Genomic DNA, 23,532 nt, shown 5'->3' with positions numbered 1-23,532 from the left:
GCAATGTCTCTGCCACTTAGTTTGCTTTGTAAAGTATTTGTCTCTTCAACTGAATTCTGCTTCCCTTCCAACTGAAATTCACTTATCTTTCTAAAACAAAAGCAAATATACCAAGACATTAATATGCCTATAGTTTCAAATGACAAATAAAATTTCTATCAAAAAGATAATAGAAATGTGGGAAATAACTCCAGAGACTACTAATTCTGTTCGTCTGATTTCTCAGAATTATAAGAACTGTTTCAATAATACAAGAGAAAGATATTTCAGTTTATGCTTAGAAAATTGTATTCACTATGACATTATGGACTAATAAAGTCAAAACCCAAGAGTGGTAAGCTTATGAAAAATAAAATGAAAGATGAAAGAGGAAAATTGTTAAGCAGAAACTATATTGTATTTTATTACCAGAGACAATTTTTAAAAATTTTCACACTTTTAGAAGTACACATGAAAAAAAAAACAAGATTTATTTGTGTAGAAGTTACATTCATTGGGTTCCACAACTCTGCAGTTTGATTGGTTGTGGTTTTCTGTAATGATCTCTGTCTGTTGCAAAGAGAAGTTTTGTTGATGAGGGGTGAGAAACATACTTATTTCTAGATATAAAGAGAAATGTTTAGAATGTAGTTGGGGATAATGCTAGTTTACAACAGTGGTGTTTCTCCTCCAAGATCCACTATTACACTGGCCTTGGGCATTTGGCTAGGTTTCCAGTAGCAGGCATGATTTCCCTGTTGTCAAGTGCGTCTTGGAAGTTCAATTATAGATCTGTTGTTAGCCACAGAGCTATGCATGACACTATTGTACAGTTTGGGTTTCTCCCCTATGCCTGCCATTTCTGTGGTTCATAGACATCATAGCCGGGTAGGGACACAATTCCTTTATCCAAGTCTCAGGGATTGTTGTGGAAGATGGGGAGGAAGGACTTTAAGATCCAGAGGAACTTGGAGTTTGCTCTAATATTCTGTCTTCTAGGATTATCACAAACTATCCTTATACAGTCTCATCAACATGACTGCTGAAACATGTGTTGAATAAGGACAATAACGATAGATATGCTGGGTCTCAATTAGATGCAAAGAGCTATAGACTAAGTAATGCAGAGAACAGGAGAAATAGTCTTCTCTGGGAACACTTATTAGTTTTCCATTACCATATGGGGTATGTGTGTCTGTGTATTTCTGTGTGTGAGTGTGTGTGTGTGTGTGTGTGTGTGTGTGTGTGTGTGTGTGCGTGCGTGCGTGCGTGCGTGCGTGCGTGCGTGTGTGTGTGTGTGTGTGTGTGTGTGTGTGTGCATGTGTGTGCATGTGTGTGCATATGCATGTATGTAACAGTAATTAAAGAGAACACAGTACTAGATCTTGAAAGTGAGCTAGAATGGGCATTTGGGAAGGCTTGGAGGAGAGGAAGGAAAGAGGGCAATGATGTATCTGTATGACATAAAAATTAAAAAAAAAGATTAAATGATTTTTATTTACTTTTATTTTATATGTGTGTGTCAATATAAATGTATATGCAGTGCATGTGTGCAAATGGCATTGAAGAACAGAAGAGGAAGATGAATCCCAAGAAACAGGAATCAAAGGTTTGTGAGCCACAGTGTGGGTGCTGGAAATGTAATTCTGAGTCCTCTGAATTATCATTAGGAACTCTTAAACACTGCACCATGTTTTCAGTCTTCTAGAAATATAGTTTTAACAAATTTAATATTATTGATTGACAGAATATGGTAACTTCATATAAGAAATTATGGGCTGAATTTCAGCATGCCATACAATTTTACATACAAATCTACTAAAAGGATAAAAAATTAAATAAAAACACCACTAGTGAATTTACAATAACCATGTATTTATCATTCTCAGTAATTTGCTTTTTTCAAATTTAATATTAATATTTAAACCCTAAGTAATACCTTTCTTCTTTGCCTAGATTGGTTTTCAAATTTGATTAGTAATATGTTTAATATTAATAGAAAAATTTTAGCCAAACAATAGTCTTTAGTACATAACTATATAATTAAATCATACTTTTAAAATTTCAGAATTATGACCAGTATTTAAAGGACTTCAAAAAAATTCTCAAATCAGGGTACCAACTTCATATTTTTCTTACTGACTTATGCATCTAGTATATTTAATTTAACTTAAATAATTTTAATGTAATAACTTTTATGTAACTCTATGTCTGTTGCTTATGATAGTTTTTTGATTTATTGTACATGAAATATTAACATTTAATTTGATAATATCTCTTATCTTTTTCACATGACTGAATCATTTTTATGACAATCTCTATTTCATCCCATTTCTTTCCATCAAAGTTAACTAGTATCTACACTGTGAGGATCTTGTTCCACTATCTGATATCACATAAACATCAATAAAGACCAAGTTAAAAATATTCCCAAATTCATACCAATAGTAATTCTCTGATTTGTTGTTTACCTAGGTCATATCTAGGTAAAACCTGTTGATGTATGTCACATTCAACTGTTATGATCTGATTTTAGATGATAGAATTACAAGTCTTTAAAATTAGTATTTACTTGGAGACAAAATCTGTAAAAATTCAGGACCTATGATTCTAGCAAATTTTCATTAAAGTATGGAGCTGTAGAAAGCAAGCATGTCTACAAAATATTTCGTAGGATAATCTGTGGCAATTAAGATCCTAAGGCTGACTTGTAAGATACAGCTGCAAATAGTAGGACACTGATAATCATATATAACAAAATATAAAATTATATTTGGTACATTCCATGAGGTTATTGTCATAATCACTCATGAAAACAACATCCATTATCTCATCCTGCTGCGTGTGGGGAAGACTTCTATTGTCTGTGATGCTATATGTTTTACTATTTTAAGTGTATGAATAGTAATAATAATATGAAAATTGGGATGTGTCTTTGGCCTCTTTCAAATAAAATAATGAGGACATCAAAATTGCATTTTCATCATCAGACATGAAATAATGAAACAGAAATCAATAGTAACTAATGCACTAATGCCTCTTAAGTAGATATAAATATTCACTTGTTCTACCTCTATATTTTGTACCTTATACTTATTTATTAATTTTTATTGTGTCTTTTGAATGTCTGCACTGCTCCATGTCATTATCTTTACCTCTTGCTGTGTTTCAGTGAAAAGTAATATATTATATGTTGGAATTTTGGTTTGATCAAAATACAAAGGTGTATTACACATCGTGACAAGATAATCATGTATAACACAACATGGTTAATATGTATTATTTTGAGGTTGTCAATAATATTTTGAAAATTATTTGTTTTTTTAAGAACTTTAACTTGGGTATGTAGGAAGGTGGGCATGATTTTGAAGGATTCAGAGGAGGGGAAGAATATTCTAAAATATATTTATGTGTAATATTTTAGAATATTAAGAAATATAAGAAAAGAAATTTCAGTACTAATATAAATAAATGGCAAAATATGGGGGTAACACAGGAAATTTTCAATAATAACGTGAAATATGGAGGGTGGAAATATGAATAAAGAAAAATTTATTTAGTCTATATGTTTCACATTACAGACCAAAGTTCTTAATATTTTAATATATTTGAAATAATATATGCAGTCTGTGTTATATGATATATATTATATTATTATATAATATTGACATGTTTAAAATGTAATATATTACTGTGTGTGTATGTTAATCAGCCAACATAAAGTACTTAAGAAACAAAAATAAAACAGAATAATCAAGTAGAGTGTTGACAATATATGGCTAAAAGTATACATATAGGATACATGAATAAATAATTCTGCTCAAACAAATACTATACTGCTTGTTATATCAAGGTTGGCATACAACTAGACTGGCACTAATTGAAATAAAAATAATGTCTCTAACACTTACCAGAACATAGCTATCTTCAATGTACAAGTTCATGAATAGAAGGAAAACGACAAGAACTCCCAAGAAAGACACTGTAGAACGTTTTCTCAAGCATCTCATTTTATCCAGTATTTGAAAAATATATTTCATTTTATAAAACTTAAACGTTTTCTCCTGTGAAAAAGAGGAAAATAGTTACTAACAATTAAGTTTGGAGTATGAATAGTATAATCTCATCAGTCACATGTATGAACTAGATTTTCATTTTAAATATTCATACATAATATTGAAATTTTTATGTATAATCAACTGAGGGCAAATTTTAAAGAGAGCAAGTGAATTAATAATAGGAGAAATGAAACAACATATTTTTGAATAATTTCTCTCCTTAAAGTAGTAAATTACAACCTTTAGTTGAATATATTTTTTTCAAATCTAATTTAATTTAATTCTTGCATTTATAATAAAATGTGAGGGATGGAGGAAGATAGAGATTTACAACAAGGGAAGGGATAAATCTATAACTCAAAGCTAAGGTAAAGTTTTGCCAAAATGTAAATTCCTTAATTCTCACCTTTAGGCTATCTAATGATTTGTTAGGATGGGCATTTGTTTCTCAAGATATTTTCTAGCTTTTCTTTCTCCTAAACTGACATTTCTTGCTAGTTTCAATTTCTCAATTGTTGAGTATGTTACATGCAATTAAAACCAAAATTATAAAGAAGCCCCCTTTAATTCATAATATAAGAAGACAAGTTGAATAGAAGGGCTGTGGTTTTGGTTGTGTTATATTGTATGGTATTGCATTGCACCATATAAATAAAAGCCTAAGAATGTGTAAATAAAAACCTTAAAATCAAACAAATACCTAATGATTTTGGTGTGTTAGGGTAGAATTCTAACTCTGAAACAGCATTGAATGAAAACATTGTTTGGAAATGAATGCAATCAAGGACCTTGGAAAGAAAGTTTATAGGAACAGTCTGATGACAATTGAAACATTAAAGTCTAAGTTGAATATGTCTTACTGTTCTAGATGTAGTCTTCCCACACCCAACAGGACCTGCTTTCCCACCCTCACTATTAAGACAGGGAATTATGGATTGGAAATAGTAGTAAAGGCTCATGGGAGGCAGTTGCCAAGTATGATGCTATGTGAATCACCCTCAAAATTTGTCCCTACCAATCATCGTTAGTAGACATTTAACTATTCTCAAAACCCGCAGCTCCCTAAAAAATGTTCAAAGTGTGACCCAAGAAGAAGAATACGAGATTCTTATTTTCCAGTTAATACAGGCAGAAATCTAATAACATATGTGTGAGAAGAAATTTAAAGAATGTAGGAAAATAGTTGAAGTATGTGAAGTTTGATCAAACAAAAATTTCTTAATGTGGCCTACCTAGGTCCAAATATTAACTTAATTTTGCAGAACAAGGAGTTGGAAAGGGAGCTAAGAGTTTTGATACTTTGTTGCTTGACTACAAGAGAGATCAAATGAGTCATCATGAATGAGGTGGATATACTTTATCTCACTTTGTTAATATAAAAGGAAGGAAAACAAGGCTTAGGGAAACTGGATTGCTAATGTAGATATATCATGCAAAGTATACCCTGGAAGAGTACAGAAGGTACATTTTTTCACTGATTCATTGAGAAATATATTTGTAGATGATTTGATTATTGAGGAAAATGCCATCCATATTTCTTTTTTAGTGTTCTAAAGTTTCACTGGTGACTTTAGCCATTCTTAAAAGGCAAAAAAAGTAATTGAAACTTGAGGTTTAAGTGAAAACAATCATCAAAATAAAGGTAGGGCTAATGTCTTAAAGGCAGCCACAGTTTGAGACATAATTTTAATGTTTAAGAAAATGTATCTATCTCCTAGAACTTAATAAGGAAGTTTGATCTGACTAATGACTTCTCTATACCTAGCTATAAGGACATTATGCAGCCATTCACTGTTGACTGGTCAGATCAAATTCACATTGTTAATAGCAAACATCTCTAGTATTTTCAGCAACATGTGATAAAGTGTATTCAGGAAAGGTAATCACCTTTTACATCCCAAGGATATGACACTGCTGGTATCAGATTTACTGGCCACATGATTGCCTGACTTACACCAGACATCAGATTTGGAATGACTTATCCAGGCAAACATAAATTTTTCTTGTTATTGTTATATTCTAGAAAAAAACTTAACTGTTACTTTATTGTGATTAATAGCCTATTTCCCCTTCAGTTTCTTCACACGTAGGAACTGTTAAATTATTAGGTTAAAACTAGAAGGAATCTCATTTCTATCCCCCAAGGCTTTCTTTCTGTGTCTCTTGGAAGTGAAGCTCTCAGTGTGGCTTTCCTTTCTCTTGTATCTGCTAGTAAATTCTTCTCCACCTAGTCAGCTCAAGAAGTCCACACTTGTGTCTTCTTTCCTTCAGTCGTAGCTTAGAAACACTTGGTGGGAAACTAATATAGTCACCATCTTTGTTTCCTTTTATCACAGTTCATCACTCAAGTCTGCTTGCGACCAATGTCTGAGACCATTGCTTCATGTAACATGAATAAATAAAAGGACCCAGAGAGAGGTACTGGGGTTCAAGCTTCAAGCAGAAAACCTGAAAAGCAAAGCAGTCTGCCACTAGCTCTCACCTCAACCTCAGGCCGAATGGGTTGGTCCTTTTTCCAAGAGCTCTCACCAAGCCTCAGACTGTAAATTTTCCTCAGTGTGCCTGGAGAATAATGCCTCTCTGAGACCTTGCTTCTGTCTTATATATGTCCCTAATGTTGGGACTAAAGGTGTGAGCTATAATAATTCTCTTTTAAACTGATTCACTCTTGTGTAGATCTGGATGGCTTGGAGTCACAGAGATTCATCTATCTCTTAATCCTTAGTCCTAGGATTAAAGATGAGTATCACTACCTCCTAGCTTCTGGGATTAAAGGTGTGTGCCTAGCTTCTAGAGCTTGTGGCTGACTTTGCTTTATGAATCCTCAGGAAAGCTTTAATAAATTATAAATAACATATCACTACAGATTCATATATGCTACTCTAGTGTTTTGGTTGTTTTCAGAATTATGAATCTAGTGTTTATTTCTTACGGTGGTCAGAGGCGGCTTTCTGACAGAGTCTCGGTAAAATTTCCTCTATTTTCTTGAAAAGGGCTGCTTTATTATTTTCTTTCTTCACTTATTGCTTATCAAATTCAACCTGTTTTTCTTCCTATATAAATGAAATAGTAAGTAAGAAAATGGACTGTTTGACTTACAGGCTTATTAAATATTTCTTTATCTTTCAATTTGAATCAATTTGAAACATCTCTTAAAGTTTTCTATTCTTACTCAAATACCCAGAGATTAGTTGGAATGTTTATCAACAAGCAGACTCCAGTTGATCCCCTGTAGTGAATTATAGGTTTCATTTTTAAATAAATGTGAGGAACATAGTATAAGAATTGTGTATGAAAGTTGTATGCTATGAAAATGCAAAAACTATCAATTAAAATTGGGTTGTGTGGAGGAGTTTGGAGAAGTGTGTTAGGAGAGTATCAGAACACTGTGAGCTGAGCTTGGTGGACTACACTGGTGGGAGAACAAAACAGCAGATACCAACTAAAGATGAGTAGGACCACTATCTGGTCCTGTCTGTGCTCTGCTTCCTGAACAGACAAAATACAATAGAGGATTCTACAGGCCTCTACAAATATGTATTGAACTATTTCAGTTATCATGCCTTTCCTGCCATGATGAATTGTATCTCCTCAACTGTAAGCAAAGGACACCTTACTTTTTATATACATTGACACTTTATAGAGAATAGGTGTGATTTAAGGAACAAACATTAAAGGAAACATAATAGGTGTAGAAATAAAGAGACAAAAATGACACTAATGGCAAAATTAAAAACATAGAAAAAAAGCTAAAGACCAAAACAAAAAGCTAAGGCTTCTAAATACCAACTAAGTAAATTAAATATCTTTAAAAAAAAACAAGCACTTAGGAAAATATATTTCTTATTTTTTAAATCACAGAAAACTGTTTAGATAATAATTTTGGAACAATACATAAGTAGTATTAATAAATGCAAATAGACAGTTTATATTTTAAAACAAAGATTCATGCATATGTATATACACTCATTTATACATGTGCATAAGAGCATTGATGTCCTCCCACAGACATACACAGTTTCAACCCTAAGTTTAAATTTCACAACAAAACATACAAAAATGAAGTCACTCACAAAGGCAAGTGACAATAAGATGAACAAAATATAATAATCAAGAAAGACAAGGAACCATGGTTTGGTGGGTAGAGTTAAAATATAGTTGAATATAAGCAACCATCAAAATAAATTGTGTAATCATCACTTTCTAATACCAAATGCTACAATTATGAACAAGATATTGTCAAATTATATAGTGAACAACTTTCTTACAATAGCACAACTAACAAAACTAACAAGTAAAATCTTGTTAGTTTTTTCATCTGACAAAAGTTAAAATAGCCAAATAAAACATCAGCAAAATTTACAAATAAAAAATTCCTAGAAATACAAGTATTGGTGTGAGAATTTACACACATGGGATGAAATTTATATATTCTCAACACATCACTTGTTAAATAGTTTTTGCTTAAAAGAAGAGAACTTAGAAGACTCAAAGTAGTTATTTCTGTTAGAAATATTTATGTGCTTTGGTTAACAAAATATATACAATACATAATTATTTTAAAATATTTTGTAATGGGATCCTAAACAAGAATAATTGAAAATGATCCATCAAAAGAGGAGTAAGCACATCTGTTGATATATTAGTGGATATAAAGATATGGTGGAAATATGATGAAAAGAAATAAAGAGATAAAAGCAAGTCGAGTTCTATGTAACAGAATAGTGACTTCTGGTGACCTGAGATGCACTCTGAACTCAGACTTTAAATCTGAGTAGACACCAAAAGACCATTAGTCATGGAGAAGCTAGCTGAGTATTAAATAGACAGCAAGTTGATATAATCCACCCCTAATATATTACTAGGAAAATATGCTGCACTAAATGAAACCAACTTAAGCCCTGATCCCACACATTCTGGTTGTGCTAAACTAAACTTTTGATCTAGAATTGTAAATAAATGAACATGAATTGGTAATATAAATTTTTATGTATCATACTACCTAAGAGCATTAGTCATAATAATGTTTTTGTGTCTTAAGCAGTATTTTGGCTCAATGTACAACACTCTTTTACTAAAATTTATTTCCACAGGATGTTGGTGGTGCACATCTTTAATCACAGTTAGATCTCTGTGAGTTCAAAGCCAGCCTGGTCTACAGAGTGAGTTCCAGAATAGCCTCTACACAAATACAAGAGAAACCCTGTCTTGAAAAATAAAATAAAATAAAATTTATTTCCTAGTGTAGGGACCATACTTGAAAGAAAACAATAACTCATATTTTCTCTTTTATTTTTAAATTATACTTCTTAAATTGAAATATAATCACATTACTTCCCCTTTTCTACCTTTTGCCCGACCCATGTCCCTTCCTTCTAGCTCCTCCCACATATTAAAAATCATGTATTTGGTTTATGTAGAAGAATGTAATTAGTATTAACATGATTTGAATTATCTTTTGAAGGTGATGAAACATCTTTGCATGCTTGCTCCTAAACTTGAAATGACATCACAGGTACCCAAGGAGCACTCTATATTTGGATGTTACCTGGGGTGTATGCTGATGTCTGTTGGTTGACCCTAAGGGGAATGAACTATAACTGTCTCTGATTTATCATTGGGAATCAATCAAAACATCTCTTTGCAAATGATCTCAGTTAAAAATAACAAGGCAGAAGCAGGAAAACCATCAGCCCTGACAAAGCCCAGAGATCAGCTTCCTGGCCTATGCAGGTCCACGATCCATGGATCGAAAACATACTCGCTAAAACCAGGGTTCACCTTTTAGTCCTTTTCTGCATGGAGTGGAATTAGGTATCTAAAGCCTCTTCAGAGAGTTTTATTTATCTTTCATTTCTAGTTAATTTGTACTTTCTATTTCAGAAAGACTTCTGACTCTGAAGGGGAGTGTGGAGAATTTGGGTTTCAGGGAATGCAGATTTTGAAATCCAAATTACAGTTTTCCAGTCCAGTGTTCTAATAGTGCTTTCTTTAAGGAGAAACAGCCAGATTGGCCTGTGTTTTAAATTTTTCACTTATTTTACATTTAGTAATAGCAATGATAATAATGAATCATTTTCATGTTAAAATAATAACATGGATTAAGGTAAACCAGGCTCAAAATGAGAATGCTGTGGTGTTTTCCAGAGGATTTGGCTGCATCTCTGCCTGCTGTGTCTGCCACGGTCATGTCTATCAGGAACATGCAGAGAATCCGGAGACTCAGTAGAGCGAGGTGCAGTGGGATTGAGCTTTTTACCCTTGGATGAATCAGGGTGTGCCAATTCGACACATACAATATTTGAGACCATTGATGACTATGAAGATCAGATAAGTTTACCCTGAGTGCAGAGGGTGGAAGCACATTTTAGTGTTCCCAGCACAGCGACTCTTAGACTGTAAACAGAAAAGCTTCAGTAGTTGCTGCAATGTTTGCGGTGAAGTAATGAAGCCTACAGTGCTGCATCAGTTTCTAGGCAGCTACTGAGGCGATCTGAGCAACCAACCCAAAAGATGGCTCTCTAATTCCTACAAGATATCAAATTGCTTCCTCCTAGGGCCTGTCTTGCTGAACCCTACATGTGACCATCCAGTGGTCACATGGGAGGACGACTGTCAAACTGACTCACTTTGAACTTCTGAAAGCTTGACTCTTAATATTTTGCTAATAGCACACTGTATGTGGCAGTAAACATAAATTCTGCAGGTGTGGAGAGTAACCCCTTTCATATACCCAGCTTTTAAACTGCTGTAACCTCACAATGAGAACTTGTGACATGATTGACATTTTCTGAAAACCTGCATGAAATAGTTAAGTAATTAAATGTATTAGTACAAGTGGTATTAAAAAGGGGGGAGGAGGAATGAAGGACAATTTAAAAATAATTACTCTTTCTGGATAGTATTCAAAATCCTTTAAAAGGATATTTGCTGAATGCAGAATATCTAGTTAATTAGGACTCCTATGCACATATATACATATAATTGTAATCACACATATTATCACCATTATAGACAATACGTATGTATATACATGATATATGTGTATCAGCATGTAATTATCTTAAAGTTTTGGGGAATGCTCTGTTCAATAAATCAATGCTATTTTATTGAGTCATTAATTTCTTCTTCCTTGTTTTCTTTTTAATTTTAATTTTTTCCTCATAGAATACACCTGGAACTCAGCCTTCCCTCCCTCTTCTCTTCCCAGTTCCCTCCAACTCCTCTCTCCTCCAGATCTAATACACTTCCATTTCCCTTCAGAAAAGAGCAGACCTCCTAGGATATCAACAGCATAACAAGGTGCACTATGACTGGGCGCATACCCTCATTATGAGATTGGATGAGGCCACCCAGTAAGAAGAAAAGGATCCTTTGTTCAGGCAAAAGTGTTAGAGATACCCAGACTCCCATTATTAACAGTTCCACAATAACCCAGACTCATCAATTTTTGTTAAAGTGTTTTAGTCACCTATCTTGGACCAATTTATGTCCCAGAAGGTTTTCAAAAACCTGAATGGCAGGAAAATGTAATTTTCCAGAACACAGACTCATGAAGCAAAGCTTTGGTTGAAGTCAAACTGTAGCATTGGAAATTAACACTGTGAAATGAAGATAGTTTGAGGGGATCTGTGCATGCTTCCCGGTGGACCTGAAATAAATTCCCAGGAAATTTCATCAGATCACCATGAGAAGTATGTTGGACTGTCTTTGGCAAATTAACATGGAGTAGTTGATGGAAGTCATACTATTTAACATGGAGGCAGAATCAGTGTGTTCTTGGTTTAGCATACCTGACCATGGTCAGGAATATGTAGGACTTTAATAATGAATACAGGGAGTCAAGAAATCAGGTTTTTTTTTTTTTTTTTTGGTTTGTTTTCAAACAACCTGTGAATTATTTTGTAAGCAGACATGTTTGCCTTAACATTTTCCTCTTAGCACTGACACCATATCCTTTAGGACTGACATGCTGAGTGTATTTTTAAAAACCACTCTTCTCTATCTTTGCCTCTTACCATGAACTGCATGCATTTGTTCCCTTACTTTCCCAATTTCACATATTTCAACCATCAGTAATTAAGTCATCCAGATGAATTCCAACTTCAGTTAGAAGGTGGTTTTCCCATTTTGAGCCCTCTTAAGACTTCCCTCTGCTTTCAGAGATTTCTCAGTATCACCTGCTTCTTTCTTAATATTGGAACATGTGTATAATCTTTCTTTAAGACTCTGACCATTTTCAGTGTATGGTATTTGTTTAAAAATCCTTTAGCCATATCACCAGCATTTCAAGTATGAAGTTAATTGATGCTAACAAAGTTGGTTTAAATATGTATGTGTGCTTATAAGTAGGAGTAAGCTTTTCACATCTTGTAAAATCTTTGAACTTAAGAGGTGCAAATAAAGTAGGAGCCTATGAAAATTGTAATTTCCTTTCTATAGAACAGCAGTTGCTTTTCAGCTTTCTGATTTTAAGAAAGAGTCCTACCATACTGCCTAAGCCTTACACAAGCTTGCCATCATTCTGTCTTCATCTTCTGAGAACTTCAATTACATATTTGTGCCACCATGCCCAATTTAGCATTCTTCAAACCTTGCCTAAGGACTTCTTTTTGTTTCAGGCCTGTTATGGTACCTCTGTGCTCTTTAAACTCAAAAGTGCACATGGATATATCAGCTTTACTTCAACCATTCACAAAGCACCCATAAACTTTCTTTCATTAATTATAATGTATTCATATGAAAAGTAATAATAGTGCCAATAATAATTATATGGTGAACTGAATTTTTTGTTTGTTTTTGTTTTTTGAAACAGGGTTCCTCTGTAACAACTATGGCTATCCTGAAACTCTCTTCTTAGATCAGGCTGGCTTCCAACTCACAGAGTTCCATCTGCTGCTGCCTCCCAGGTCCTGAGATTAAAATTGTGTATCATCATGCCTAACTCAGGATTGAAATATTTTATAATTACCATAGACCCATTTTAAGAATCTTTAAGAACTGAGTCTAGAAAAAAAGTGTTGAAATTTTGGGCAGTGAAAAGACCAATAGCATAATTCCTTGTACTTGGGAACTCCCAAACATGTTATTTCATTTTTTTTTAAATATCAAAATCCATATACTACAGAAAGTTCTAGAAGATACACAGTAAGGACAGAAATTCCAAAATTTATTCTACTTTCCTTCATTAATTCAGACATATACATATAGAAGTACTCATTGTGTTATTAGAATCCTTTGTTTCTATACTGTTTACTTAATATTATTGTTCATGGAAGCAAATAAGCTCTCTGAAAAACTGTCAAAGTTTTTTTCCCATGAGAAGCTACCAGTATAGTAATTTATTTGCTAGTTTTCAGCAATGCAGTGAAGATACTCACTTACTAAAGAGCTGATGCTGATAGGAAGTGACAGATAAACTAGTATACGGCACAGGTGTATGCTTCAACACAGATGCTTATGTGTGTACTGACAACACCTTTATGTTTGGGGCTACATGAAGCAAAGTGGTCTGTTTTAACAAGTCCTGTGCTCACTCTCCAAGTCTTCAAGGCAAATAGAAAAGAAATTATGTATATCCCCCTCCTTCCCAGTAAAAAGATTATGGCCATATGAGGATTTTGGGGGAGAAAAACAAAAACAAACAAACAAAAAAAAAAACAAATCCTTACACCTATAAATCAATGTTGCTTTGTTAATCTACCCCAAGGCACCAACTGGTTATATAATCTTTGATTAGTATGTGTTAAAATTAACAGGATCCTGAAGTGAACTACATTTTTATTAAAAGAGATTTATATATAACATTTAAACTTACATCAATGAAAACATGCAAAGAAAAAAAAAGTATTACAGTCAACTGTTCATCTCTCTGACATGTGCTACCCTGTGTATCAGACTTGCTTGGCTTGCATTTTTTAATGCTTGCCCAATTTGTTTTTCTCTTTTGCTTTGTGGAAGGCTGAACATGCCCTCAGGGCAGCAGTCAATACTTTCTGATGAATAGAAAGAATGTTGCTGACATAGCGAAAGCTTCAGAAAGCTTTCAAAAAAAAAAAAAAAAAGAAAGAAAGAAAAAACCACGATTATCATTATATTTGCTACAAAAGTCTCAGATATTGATAGCAGCAAATGTAATTGTTTTTTCTCCTCAGAGTTTTTCTGTCATCCCACGTTGTGCCATTCATTCCTAGCTGCAAGTGGCAGTAAAGGGAAAAATGATGGCAGCTGGACCATTCCATAGGGTTCATAGCAATGCCCAGCAAGATTTATTTTTTTGTGGCTCACATTAAGTTACAACATATACAGAAATAGTAACACTGACAGGGTAAGGGTTTCCTTGTCACCTATTATAAAAACAGCAAATGTGAGAGTAGGATTGGAAAGACAAGGCAATCTTTTTCAGGATTGAAGTTAACTAAACGAAGAAAAGCTGCACTTATTTCACCCATTCAGGATGGCATTTCCCACCAATGGTTTCTGCTTTATATCATCAAGATTTGAAAGAAAAAGAAATATTTTCTGACTAGAAGTTAAGTCATAGTAGGGATATAAATCTTTCTTAGCACAAATCTTTGTTCTAAGGGTCATTATAACCATGAAACCTATTCTGAGTTGAGGTAGACACTAAAGCAATAATTTTGCTGGCAATAACAGCTACCTTAAAGGGAGGAGGCATCATGATCATTGTTAAGCCCTTGATAAATTAATATGGTATTATATTATTATACTATATTTGCATTATTCTATTTTCTGTTGAGATAATGAGTTACTCTAGGCTGTCTACTATAAAAAATTAAAGAAAGATGTATTCAATTCAATGGAGACTGAAGAATTGAAATCAAGCAAATCCATCTCCATTTGCAGTTAATGAGACCCACCTGGTTCATGACATTACAAGTCCAGTAGTGGCTGGGTAGCAAGGCAGGCAGAAAAATGACTGAAGAGCCAGGTTTGCTTATTTATTTATTTATTTATTTATTTATTTATTTATTTATTTATTTATTTATTTATTTTTTATGAGTGCTTTGCCCAATTGTATGTATGTGCATCATGTTTTGGTCTGGCGCCAAGGCTACAGTACACTAGAGACTAGGCTTCCAGCATATGAATCCTATAACAGCAAACTGCATCTGAATAACAGAAATATTTATGGTTACTATAACACACAAGTTCAGTTTCAGTGTTAAGAGCAGTATGCAAAAGAGTGAATATGCTGTAGGGGTATGATAGGGAACTAGTTATAACCACAAGAATTTGACAGACTTTGATGATCCCCATAGAAGGCCTCACTCTCCCTGGGGAGTTGATGGGGGTGTGGGACTGGGGGTGGTTGATGGGGGGCTTGGGAGGATGGGAAGGAGAGGGAACTGGGATTGATATGTAAAATAAGATTGTTTCTAATTTAACTAAAAATATATAAAAAATTTCTTATCTACCACCATCTACAAAAGTAGATTAATGCTTCAAGTCAAAGTAAAATTTGTTAAGACACATGGGATTATTCCAATTTTTTTGTGCCTGTTGAGGTTTGCTATGTTGCCGAGTATGTGATCAATTTTTGAGATTCCATGTGATGCTGAAAAGAAGGTATAATCTTTTGTGTTTGGATGGAAAGTTCTATAGATGTCTGTTAATCCCAATTGGGTCATAACTTCTGTTAATTCCTTTGTCTCTTTGTTAAGTTTTTGTCTGGTGGTCCTGTCCAGTTTGTGAGAGTGGGGTATTGAGGACTCCCACCATAACTGTGTGAGGCCTTATTTGTAATTTGAGTTTTAATAATATTTCTTAAATGATGGTTGGTGCCTTTGTATTTGGGGCATAGATGTTTAGAATTGAGACTTCCTTATGATGGATTTTTTTGTGTGATGAATATGAAATGACCTTCTTCATATCTTTGGATTGATTTTAGTTTGAAGTCTAACTTGTTAGATACTAGGATAGCTACCCCAACTTGTTTCTTTGGTCCATTTGATTGCAATATCTTATCCCAACCCTTTACTCTGAGGTAATGTCTGTCTTTCAATTCGAGGTGTGTTTCTTGTATGCAGCACAAGGATGGATTCTGTCTTCATATCCAATCTGTTAGCCTGTGTCTTTTTATAGGCAAGTTAAGACCATTAATAGTGAGGAAAATTAAGGTCCATTGAATGTTTATTCTTGTTTGTTTTTGATTTGTTGTTAGAAGTGGTATTTTATGTGGATTTACCCTGCCTTTTATTTGGGGTTTTTGTAAAGTGGGATTATCTATTGCCTATGTTTATGTGAGAGTAGTTAATTTCCTTAGGCTGGAGTTTTCCTTCCAGTACTTTCTGTAGGGCTGGATTAGTGGTAACATACTGTTTGAATCTGGTTTTATTGTGGAATATCTTGTTTTCTCCATTTACAGTGACTGAAAACTTTGCTGGGTATGGTAGTCTGGGCTAGCATCAGTGTTCTCTCAGAGTTGGTAGAATATCTATCCAGATGCTTCTGGCTTTCAGAGTTTCCATGGAGAAGTCCGGTGTAATTCTGATAGGTTTGCCTTTATATGTTACTCGGCCTTTTCCCCTTGCTGCTCTTAATATTCTTTCTTTATTCTGTACATTTTGTGCTTTAATTATTATGTGAACAGGGGACTTTCTTTTGTGGTCCACTCTATTTGGCATTTTGTAGGCTTCTTGTACTTTCATTGGCATGTCATTCTTTAGGTTGGGAAAGTTTTCTTCTATGATTTTGTTGAATATGTTTTCTGCACCTTTTATTTGGGTTTCTTCACCTTCTTCTGTACCTATTATCCTTAGGCTTGGTCTTTTCATTGTGTTACATATTTCCTGGATATTTTGTGTTAAGGATTTTTTGGACTTAAGATTTTCTTTGCTTGATGATTTTATTTCTTCTAGTTTATCTTCAGCATCTGAGAATCTGTCTTCCATCTCCTGTATTCTGTTGGTTATGCTTGTATCTGTGGTTCCTGATTGTTTACTCAGCTTTTCCACTTCCAGCATTCCCTCAGTTTGTGTTTGTTTTATTGTCTCTATTTCAGTTTTCAGGTCCTCAATTGTTTCCTTCAGCTGTTTAATTGTATTTTCTTGGCTTTTTTTTTTTTTGGCTTTCCTTGATTTCTTGCATCTTTTGGTTCGTCTTTTCTTCCATTTCTCTGAAGGATTTTCTGATTTCTTCTCTTAGGTTCTGTATCATCTGCATGAAGTTGTTTTTAAGGTTGCTCTCTTCTGCTTCATCTGTGTTGGGATGTTTGTGTCTTGCTGGTGTAGAGTCTGTAGACTCTGGTGGTGTTATATTGGTTTTCCTGTTGTTGGTTGTGTTCTTATATTGTCATCTCCCCATCCCTTCTTCCAGTGGGTACAGGTGGTGTCAGTTCCCTGGTGTGTATGGGTTGGGTGTTCTCTTCAGGTGGATGCAATTGGCTTTGATAATCTGATGGGTATCAAGGTGGGTGCAGGCAGGTCTGAGACACTTGCTTTCCAGGTGGGCTAGAGCAGGACTGGCACAGAGATGTCAGCAGACTCTGGTTTGCTTTTTCCTCAGGGGTCAAGTCTTCCTGTCTGCAGACCCTTGGGCAGAAGTTCCCAGAGTGGTCAGGCAGAAGTTGGGCCCAAGTTGGGGTGGGGTGTGTGGCAAAGCAGCTCACCTCTGCACTCCACACTCTGCACTGCCTCTGAACTCTGTGGGGTCATGAATAGCCCAGGGATCTCAGCAGAGTTAGGGTCACAGGGTTGTCAGGGACTGATTCAGTTTGCCTGCAGACCCCGGGGTGGGATTTCCCAGGGTCGGCAGGTGGAAGTTAGGTCCAAGGCAGGGGCCTAAGCAGCTAACCTCTGCACTGTGTGGGGGCCGAAATACCTCAGTGATCTCAGCGAGTCAGGGTACCAAGGTTATTGTAGCCTCCTAAAAAGAGTTTGGCAATATCCCTTCTGCTTCTCTGGTGTGGAACAATTTGAGGAATACTGGTATTAGCTCTTCTTTGGATTTCTGAAGCCAACTGGCCCCGGGCTTTTTTTGTTTGGGACACTTTTGATGACTGCTTCTATTTCATTAGGGGTTATAGGTCTGCTTAAGTTGCTTATCTGTTTTTGATTCAATTTTGATAAGTGATATCTGTCCAGAAAATTGTCCATTTCCTCTAAAATTTCGAATTTTGTGGAGTACAGGTTTTCAAAGCATGACCTGAAATTTCTCTGGATTTCATCATTGTCCTATATCCCCATTTTCATTTCTGATATTGTTAATTTGCATGTTCTCTTTCTTCCTTTTGGTTAGTTTGGATAAAGGTTTATCTATCTTGTTGATTTTCTCCAAGAGAAGTTGGTTCCTCCTCTGTTGTTAATTTCATACTACTATCCAACAAATAGAATACAAGTTAATGTACTCCAGAAATCATGACAAATCATGAAAAAACTGATTTTGGGTGTTCTGTTATGCAATAATTTAATTTAATTTTATATTTATTCTTTGTTACAGTATGAGCATGTGCATATGTTTGGTGGCTCACATGTGGAATTCTAACAACTGGTTGTGGGAGTCAGCTTTTTCCTTCCGTGATGTGTGTTCTAGTGATCAAATTCAGGGTTTTCAGGCTTGGAGGCAAGCACTTTTACACACTGATCCATTTTGCCAGATCAATTATGTAAAACTTGAATTATCAAACACTGTCATGATGATTCAGTGCACACAGCACTTTGTCAGTCCTGAAAAACCTGAATTCATATCCCCAGTACCCACTAAATGCTTGACACCATAACGTGCCCTATGTAAGAGCTTAACTGAGTTAAAGAAATAGTCAGTAATCCCAGGACCACAGCAAGGATCGAGATTGCTAATGCTGAGACAAGACTCTTACTGGACTGGCAAGGGACAACTAGGTGAAGGTCAGGATTGACAACCACACTCTTCTTAGGATATATGCCACAGCATATATGTACCCACCACACTCAACATGCATACAAACAGATATATACAACCACCACATACAGACATTGCACACACATACACACAAAGAATGAAATATCATGAGTAATTACTTTGGAATATTTGAAGACAAATGTTATGGTTCTGTAACTGTAGTTTGAGGCCAGCCTTCTTGTGTAGCAAATGCTACTAATAAATTGTTCCTCCTCTATGTTCTTTCATATTGTGTAAAATTACTATTTTATGGAACATATGCTTACAAGTGTAATTTAAAATAAACCACACACACACACACACACACACACACACACACAATCCCTCTATATAAGGAGCCTAATATAGGCTCCTTATATAGAAGCGCATAAGAAATGATATTCATTGCCTTCAGCTTGTTTATAGTGAATTGAGATACTAATTTCCATTCTTAGTTGAATAATTAGAAGCAAGAGGCATCTGTAGTCTAGAAATATCAGCAACAATACCATATTCACATTTTAAGTATTTTTAGGTTAAAATCCCTGTCTATTAAATTTGGAAACTATGTAAATTTGCTTATTCTTTTAAGTTGACAAAGTTATTATCAAGATTAAGCCCAGCTAAAGTAATGGATGTACAACAGTTTTAATTCAATTATTTTATCCTCACACAGAAACAGAATCATGATTTCATCTTTTTCTCCTAATCACATTTTTAGAGGGATTATCAAGTGGTTTCAATATAGAAAAATGAATTTTAATGTAGAAATATTAACATAGATTTATTGTCAGTCCCTTAAACTTAATTTCTATGTCAACTTTTCAGTAATCATTTTCATTTCTCATGTTATGAATTGCTTTATTTATTACAAAGCTATGGTCTCAATGAATAATGAGAACCTGTATTGAAAAACTAAATTTAGAAAAAAGTAGTATTCTCAGCAGTGATAACCAACTTTCTATATTCATCATTTTAGTCTATCTAACACCATTTCCCACGTGAAATCGAATCATCCCTGAATCATGATATTATGAAGATAATCAATTATATTGAAAGAATTACATGAAATATATATTTCAAAGGCCAATATCTAATGGGTTCAAACTGAAATACTAATATTACTATTGTCAATAGTTAAGTTCCTGACTGGGGAGTGGAGGGTGGATGGTGTGGGGGGTAGGTTGGGGTGGGGTAGAAGGGGTGAGGGTGAGGGGAGGGAGAGGGAGAAAGGATCGACATGTGAAACAAACTTGTTCCTAATTTGAACTAATTAAAAAAGTATACCATTGGAGAATTAAAGACTTTCGTATCTCATCATGAGCAATTCATAGAATAGTATTTATATGTGTTTGGAGACTGACATGTAAATTATGAGCAAAAGTACCTATTAAAGCTATAAAATCACTGATATATTTTAAAATTTATGGAAATTTCTCACAGGAAGCCACTGTATTATAGGACTTCATATTGCATGGCCTTTTTAAATCTTCCTGGTACTCAAATAAGTAACAGTGATATGTTTATTTTTATTAAGAACAAAGAACAATGTACATTTCACCCTAAAGGAAATGAAGATAAAGCCCAATAATGGAGGAGGAAAGAGTTAAGTGGGGATGTGTGGCACTATATGTATGAATATTTACCTGGGTGCTGACTGCTTTCATCTCTTTCACATTAAAAAAGAGCTCATAATAGCTATATTGAATTATCTAATTATAAGACCATATTTTTAAAAAGTTACCTTTCATATATATAAAGTATTCTTCACTTTTAGTTTATGATTAAAACCCTAGTTTCCTGTTCATGATTTGTTTTTCATTGCGTTTAATGATTAAATAATTTTCTACACAATTTAGGACAAGTTGGAACACTGCTGTGCTGTACCTGGCTTTTATCTGAGTCCAGGAGATCAGACTCACTGCTCAGACTGGTAATTCTCCTCTAAGCCATCTCCACCCCATTCCAAAGGAGCTCTTCAACTAACATTGGAGAAACTTTTGGGACTTTAAGAAATAGTTTGCAATTATAATGCAACATTTTGTTTATTATGTGGTATGTGCATTAAATTTTGGTCCTTTTGTATGTAGATTTGAGAAACTGAGAATAGAATATTTCTATTAAAGCAAATGCTTTGGGGAAAATCATGTTATTATCTTTAAGTTCACTCATTTTACTATCTCATTTATCTGAAAATTTCACTCCATGTGCAGTGGAAATTTGATTCTTCTTTAACTAGTTTATGGTTAACTGGAATCCCAAGTACTGTATCTTTAATTTCCTAGTGGGTTGCACTGTTAAACATTGTGATGGCCATATTACTGACCTTTGTGAATGACATTGAAATGTAAGTAAAGATGATATGTAGCTTTTTAAAGGACAGATGAGTAGTTTCAGATAGACGTTTTCCCAATCATACATTACTAGTACATGGATATTTTTGGTGGTGTTTGCTGCATTCTAGGAACTCCATAACTTTTAATTTGTCCAAACTTCATAAAAAAAACTAGCTATGGGTATCATTACTAACATAGCCATTTACACATGCAAACACAGGTAACAACATTAAATTATTAACACACACACACAAACACACACACACACACACACACACACACACACACACACACACACATACACACAAACACACAGGTTTTCCAAAACAAGGTCTCTCTAGGTAATGGCTCTGGATATGCTAGACCTCACTCTATACACCAGGATGTCTGCAAACTCCCAGAGATCTGTGATACAGAGGCCAATATCTTTGACTAAGTGGCTCAAATATGAATAATTGCTAATTACACATCAAAATGACATAAAATCAAACATAACCTGAACAGGCAAACTGGAAAGACAGGTGAAGATCATTTATTCACTCTTATGCCAAGAGGAAATAAATGAATGCCAAAGAGTGCACTAACTAACTCCATTTGATAAGGATGGGACTGAGCCTAGCTAAAGAGTTCCCAGCTTTCATTGTACTATATTTGAAAGGATGCAAAATTGTTTGAAGGGTATAAAATTATAGTTTTTCATGTAGCCATTAAATCCAGTTACCAACAAAAGCACCAACCATATCCATTCCAACATAGGAATAATAATACTCCTATATACCATCTAAAATTGATACTGTGCCTGAAATTGAATTTGTAGTGGTCAGTGATTATTTCTGCCTCATACATGGTTGTGCATTTTCTATTGAATGCCAGCTTGGTTTCAACATCATGTACAAAATTCATTCATTGTGAACACCACAATCACATTCAATGCATTAATAAGTTTACTCCAAGGGTAATGATAACTGAGAAAACAGGTCCACATCTGTTTCATTCTCAGGATCCCAGTGAGGTGCGCAAAATGAAACTGCAGGAATAGCCTGCACACTTCTGTACACATTGTTTCTAACACATTCTCACTCTGATATAGACAAGCTTATATAGTAATATTCCTTTGACTTGAATATGTTTAAGTTATTTCTATACAATAATGTATGGCAATTAAGGAATCAACTTTTAAAGAGGGATGAGGGAAGAAAAGGAGAAGAGAATAATTCATGACTATGTAAAAATTTATTAGCATCAATAACAAACCAGCACAGAGTCGACTAAAGTTTATAAAAAGTGCCTACAACATTAGCATTATTACAGCATCCGCTATGTTCAGATGCTGTAAATTTCATGAAGTATCCACTTTAAGAGAATTCACTTGTCCATTGCCAGCATTTAAAGGAAGAATAGCTGGGGGGTAGTTCAATGATGGCATTCACATACTGTAGGTTCAATCATCTAGTTCCACAAAGAAAGATGAATATCAATATAAATATCTAGTAATAGAAATTAGAATACATAGTCATATCTCACTCCCACATTGTAATAATAAGTTAGATCCAATTTAAAAATAATCTTCAACTTGTAGGGGAAGATTCCTAATTGCAATAATTTTCCCTTTTCAGATTTCTTGACATTTTGTTAATTTCACTAATTACTCATTGAACTTATGTCTATGATTCTATAGTTAATTCTTCAACACTAATACAGATATTAAAGGGAATGAAGGTTGCAAAATTTTTCATATTTCTGCTCTTAATCTTATGATACTCTTTGAGTTATAGAGTTATATAGTACATACCCTAAAATTTTTCTAGCTCTTTGAAGGAAAACATCAATGTAAAAACTATAACAATTGATCATCATATTTAAAGTTTTCTTATCTTGTGTCCAGTTGATAACTTTGATGGTTGAAGCAACAGTCTGATTTCTGTTTGTCTAGTTATAAAGATAAAAATGTGCTCAAATATGTATTTCATATTTATCAGACAAAACTCAGGTCTTGTTTTGTGTGTGTCCATGTTGGTGTAAGCTGTGCTTTTACTTGTGGATTCATACGTTGGGGGCCAAAGAACAACTTCAGTTCTTCAGGCTCCAGTTTCTGTGACAGTGTCTCAAAAGCCTGAAGTTCACCAAGGAGGCTAGGATGGCTGCCAGCAAGCCTCATGATTCCCCTGTCTCTACCTTATGAGCATTATAAGTACAATGATAAAGCATCATGCTTGACTTTTAAAATATTGATTCTGAGGATGTAACTTAGGTCCTCATAATTACAAAGCTGACCCAAC

The 23,532-nt window shown here is 34.4% G+C and overlaps 1 protein-coding gene across 1 annotated transcript in view; it reads right to left on the bottom strand.

The window, feature by feature from the left end:
- Mgat4c (MGAT4 family member C) overlaps window positions 1-23,532 on the bottom strand; it is a 37,386-nt gene that overhangs the window by 6,075 nt on the left and 7,779 nt on the right. The window contains exon 2 of the mRNA XM_027394165.2: window positions 3,891-4,043. Within this exon, the coding sequence (XP_027249966.1) occupies window positions 3,891-4,043 (153 nt within the window). The remainder of the gene's footprint in view (window positions 1-3,890; window positions 4,044-23,532) is intronic.

The sequence above is a fragment of the Cricetulus griseus genome (assembly GCF_003668045.3).
Source record: "Cricetulus griseus strain 17A/GY chromosome 1 unlocalized genomic scaffold, alternate assembly CriGri-PICRH-1.0 chr1_0, whole genome shotgun sequence".
Classification (NCBI taxonomy): Eukaryota; Metazoa; Chordata; class Mammalia; order Rodentia; family Cricetidae; genus Cricetulus; species Cricetulus griseus.
Note: the sequence above shows the minus strand (reverse complement) of the source record. Positions and strands in the feature narration are given on the sequence as shown.